Source organism: Solanum lycopersicum, chromosome 3 (assembly GCF_036512215.1).
Source record: "Solanum lycopersicum chromosome 3, SLM_r2.1".
NCBI lineage: Eukaryota > Viridiplantae > Streptophyta > Magnoliopsida > Solanales > Solanaceae > Solanum > Solanum lycopersicum.
The window spans coordinates 44,355,746-44,360,030 of NC_090802.1; the positions used below are offsets into that span (position 1 = coordinate 44,355,746).

Here is a 4,285-nt window from a genome sequence, read left to right on the forward strand (position 1 = left end):
TCATAAAGTCGTACATGCTGCTTAACGACTTGGCTATTTACTCATACGATTAATTCATAATTAACCCCCCCCCCCCCCCCGTCCCCCGTTCGTTCCTACATTTTCCTAGACCTCACCGTGTCCAAGTCTAGCCTAGGCTAGAATTTTCCAAGTCATTAGTCCAAATTTTTCAGACCCAAATTCTTTCCCTATTTGACTTTTCCATATGATGTGAACATGTCGTTACAACAAAGTACAACTCTATCACAACAAACTACACTGCAATAGTGCGATTCTCAAATATAGAAATTTCATGGCTCATACACAAAACATTGACCATCATCCAATCACATTCAAAAAAAAAATAGAGTGCGGCAGGTGGCAAAGGGTTAGGAAATTGATGGCAGATGAAGAAGACAGAGATGCAAACGATGAAGAAGATGAAGCTTCAGAGGAATTGATGGTGCTTCATATCAATTTTGTGAATCTAAATGGACGCTTGCTTAAGATGAAGACGTTGAAGAGGGATGAGACTTGTGAAATTTGGGGAGTTTGGAAATGAAATGGGTTTAGCTATAGCATGTAGAGAATGTTGGGGGTATTTTATAATAAAAAGTATTCTTATGAAATGGTCTATTAGATTTTTTAAATAATTATCATTAATGGGTCAAGTTTTACCGACTAAAGGTCATTCGCCGCTAATAATTGATTGTACAACATAATTTAGCTGCATTTATATATATTGCCATTAAAGAACTGACGTTAAAAGTGTTTTTTGTGATAGTGGTGGTTTATACACTCGTGAGAAATGAGGTTTTCCAAGGTAAGCTCTGAAGTAACTATTGTTATTACTGTTTAAATTAGTCTCTACTTTAGTAAACATGGTTCAATAGGTTGATGACAAACTTAGAAATCATAAGATGTGAATCCAACTAACCTCTTATAATTGTGGATTCACTAACAATTTATATGTATGTTTTATTGTAGAGTTAATAAACCTATCTATTACATACGAACTATGCATGATTTAGATGTTTGGTTATAATTCCTATGGCCAGCCTGTTCTGCATTTATTAGTGGTAGAGCGTTGATTAAGAATTGCAGCAATTCAAATATAATTCATTAGGCAAGCTCACATGGACTCGTTTTTTTTTCATAATACTTATCTCTTTGTTTATTTATATAAACACTGCACTTGTACTCCATGATATATTACTAGTACAAAATAATTATCCAAAAATTTGTTTTTATACTCAATCATCTAGAGTAGTTGATCATTACACACTACAATAAAAACAACTTTCAGCAACAATAAATATACACATCAATAAAGAATGCTAAAGTCTTTATCAATATTAGTTAAGTGTCATTAGATCCAATATAGCTTGAGGCTTTGGAGACATATAGAAAGAGTGTTAATTATTGCTAAAAATACATATTTAGCAGCAATTAAGCTATTGTTGTTAATTAATAACCGTTTAAGATCATTTTTGATATAGTAACAGTACCAATAATTTGTTTTCATAACAAGTTAAACAACTGTTGAAAACCATAGAACAGACACGAATATGTTTTAGTAAAATACCTAATTACATGAGGTGCATTATTTCCTGCATGGATGTGTATGTACCGGTAACTAAGACTATGATCCCCATTAGAATTATAAATCCTATTATTACTATCTCATATCCAAGTTTGTTGTGAGTGCCTAAAATCTTCAAGTAGCACAAACTTGGTACCAAAATTGAAGTTGTGACACTAAGAAATGCTCCAACTAGTGACATGAGATACCCAAAAAAGGGTATAGTTAAAGCCACAGTTACACTGCTTATCATTAATATAGTCCTGTTGAGGTAGCTAAATGATTTTTTGTCACAATATGAGTGCAAACGCTCCTCAATTCTGTTAATAATTGGTGTCATCATTAATGCATACTTGGCTATTGGATTGATCAAAGCAGTGTATATAGCCAATTTTGAGCTAAATTTTTCCGGTTGAAGGTTCAATGTGATTTGTGATTCCAGATCAGAGCCGAACATTAAGTATCCCATAATTGCTATTGATGCATAGGTTACGGTAGAGAACGCAAAACACACAATCATTACCTGCAAGATTATTACATCAAAGTCAAATACTATTTGTGATAGTAATAATGAAATTTTGTGATTAGTTTATTTACCTTTGAAAATTGGTTTTGGTTTTTCATTGAAGTGTATAGAGTTGGAAAAACAGGATGGGCACAATAACAGAAAGCATATAAGCTAAAAGATGTAGGGATTCCTCCCCAATTCACAACTACTCCACTTTTATGAAATCCAATGCCATCATACATTGCTTCCCAGAAAATTGCACCAATAATCACGAGAGTAGCTAATACCGCAGAGGCTGATACATACGCAAGAATGCTCATGTTCTTTAACAATACGGTTGGCAATATGACGAGAGCAACAATAACCACAAAACTTTGTTTTCCACCAAATTGGATTCCCCAAAACTCAAACTTCACTTCTGGTAACAGATTATGCAAGTTGTCCCCTGAAAGAATTAGAAAACCAGTTGCTACCATGTAAAGTTCAAGATTCATAAAAACTGAAACCAATATTCTTCCTCTTCTTCCAAATGCACGATCTCCAATGTCAGGATAACTTGTAATAGTTGGATCAAAATCCATACATTTCTTTATTAATATTGATGTGTAGAAAGTTACACATGCAATTTGAAGAAGAAGTATCATGCTTAACCACCCTCCTGATGATAATGCGTATGGAGTCGACAAAATCCCAACTCCTGAGGAAACAGAAAGTTCATCAACTACAATTCACATTTGATTCTCTACCAAAAATACAAAATAAATGTTTCTACTAAGCAAATGTACCCCATAAAGGTAGGTTGTTCAATGAATCCAGTGAACTTAAAATTGAAGCTCATTAATTATAGTGCAGGGGGCTTCTGTTGTTAGTTTGATTCTCATATTCCAAATCAAGTTAAACACATTCAAACAATAAATTTCAAGGTAATATATGTTGTTAGTTTGATTCTCATATTCCAAATCAAGTTAAACACATTCAAACAATAAATTTCAAGGGAATGCCACTTAATTATATCTAAAATGCTTCAATCTTAAAAATTTATTTTATCTTCAATGATATGATCTTATAACAAAGGAAATGATACGTTTTATTCCCTCTGTTTAATTTATTTGACGCATTTTCTTTTTAAAAGAAAACAACAAATGACACTTCTTTTTCATTATTCTTTTAATTTCTATTTTTCACGTGACATGTTTAAGATTATAAAATTAGGGATATATTAATATTTTTGACATATCTTTAAGTTTAAGACAACAAAATTTTGGGAAAAAACCTTCAAACTCTTTTTAAAATAAAAATATATTAAATAAATTGAAATGACAGGGATAATATTTAAAATTACAAATAGAAGAAATCCTTTGAGAAGTATCTAAGCTCTTGTTTTCTTCTGTTCTGAATAAAAAAATTGCCATATATAATTTTTAAAAATGAAACAGAAGTAGTAAAAAAGGAAGAAAGGAAAGAATTAGGAAGAACCTGATAGAGCATTGAGTCCATGAAAAGTTGTTTTGAGAAAGGATGTTTTGCCATTGCTAATTAGTCTACCTGATCCAATTCCCTTCTCAGCTTTATCAAAGTCATCAGCCAACATGGGTAAGGAAAGAGAGTTGTCATTTTCTGTTCTGTTTTCCATTTTCAACAAAGAAGAAAAAAAAGGATATGGTACCTGCGAGTGGCGATTCACCACATATATATAATAAAATAAAATAAAATATATTGTGTTTTAACAAATGCTTTAAAACTTGTACAATTTCATTTACTTTGCCTTATCTGCGTGGCAACAACCATTAGTAGTTTCAGTTTTGACACATTGTACATGTGAAAATTGAAAATAATTTAGTGGACTTCGATGTGACTGTTCTTGTTAAAGTTTATTCTTTTTATAATTGGCATTATTTATTTTTCTAATTTTTTTTTATTATGATTCATAATGTTTTCTGACTTTTCAATATATAAACCTCATAATTATTTTATCGAATCAGGTATGCTTCACCTATATCCCAAAGAGATTTAACAAAAAGAGAAACTACACAACATAACAAAAATATACTATACTTAATAACACTCAACAATCGTTTAAAATTATTAATGTTTACGACTATACTATTAGTTTTATAGCAAAAGGTGAATTTTTATACACTTAGGGGTCGTTTGGTACAAAAATGAATAATGCAGAGATTAGTAATGCAGGAATTAGCAATGCAGGAATTAGCAAT

The 4,285-nt window shown here is 31.4% G+C and overlaps 1 protein-coding gene across 1 annotated transcript; it reads right to left on the reverse strand.

Moving 5' to 3' along the window:
- Positions 1-1,466: 1,466 nt before the first annotated feature.
- Positions 1,467-3,735, reverse strand: LOC101262784 (amino acid transporter AVT1I). The gene is made up of 3 exons (XM_004234242.5): positions 3,546-3,735; positions 2,159-2,766; positions 1,467-2,084 (listed from the first exon to the last, which is right to left on the reverse strand). The coding sequence occupies exons 1-3, from the start codon at positions 3,700-3,702 to the stop codon at positions 1,569-1,571; spliced, it is 1,281 nt and encodes a 426-aa protein (XP_004234290.1). The 5' UTR covers positions 3,703-3,735; the 3' UTR covers positions 1,467-1,568.
- Positions 3,736-4,285: the final 550 nt, after the last annotated feature.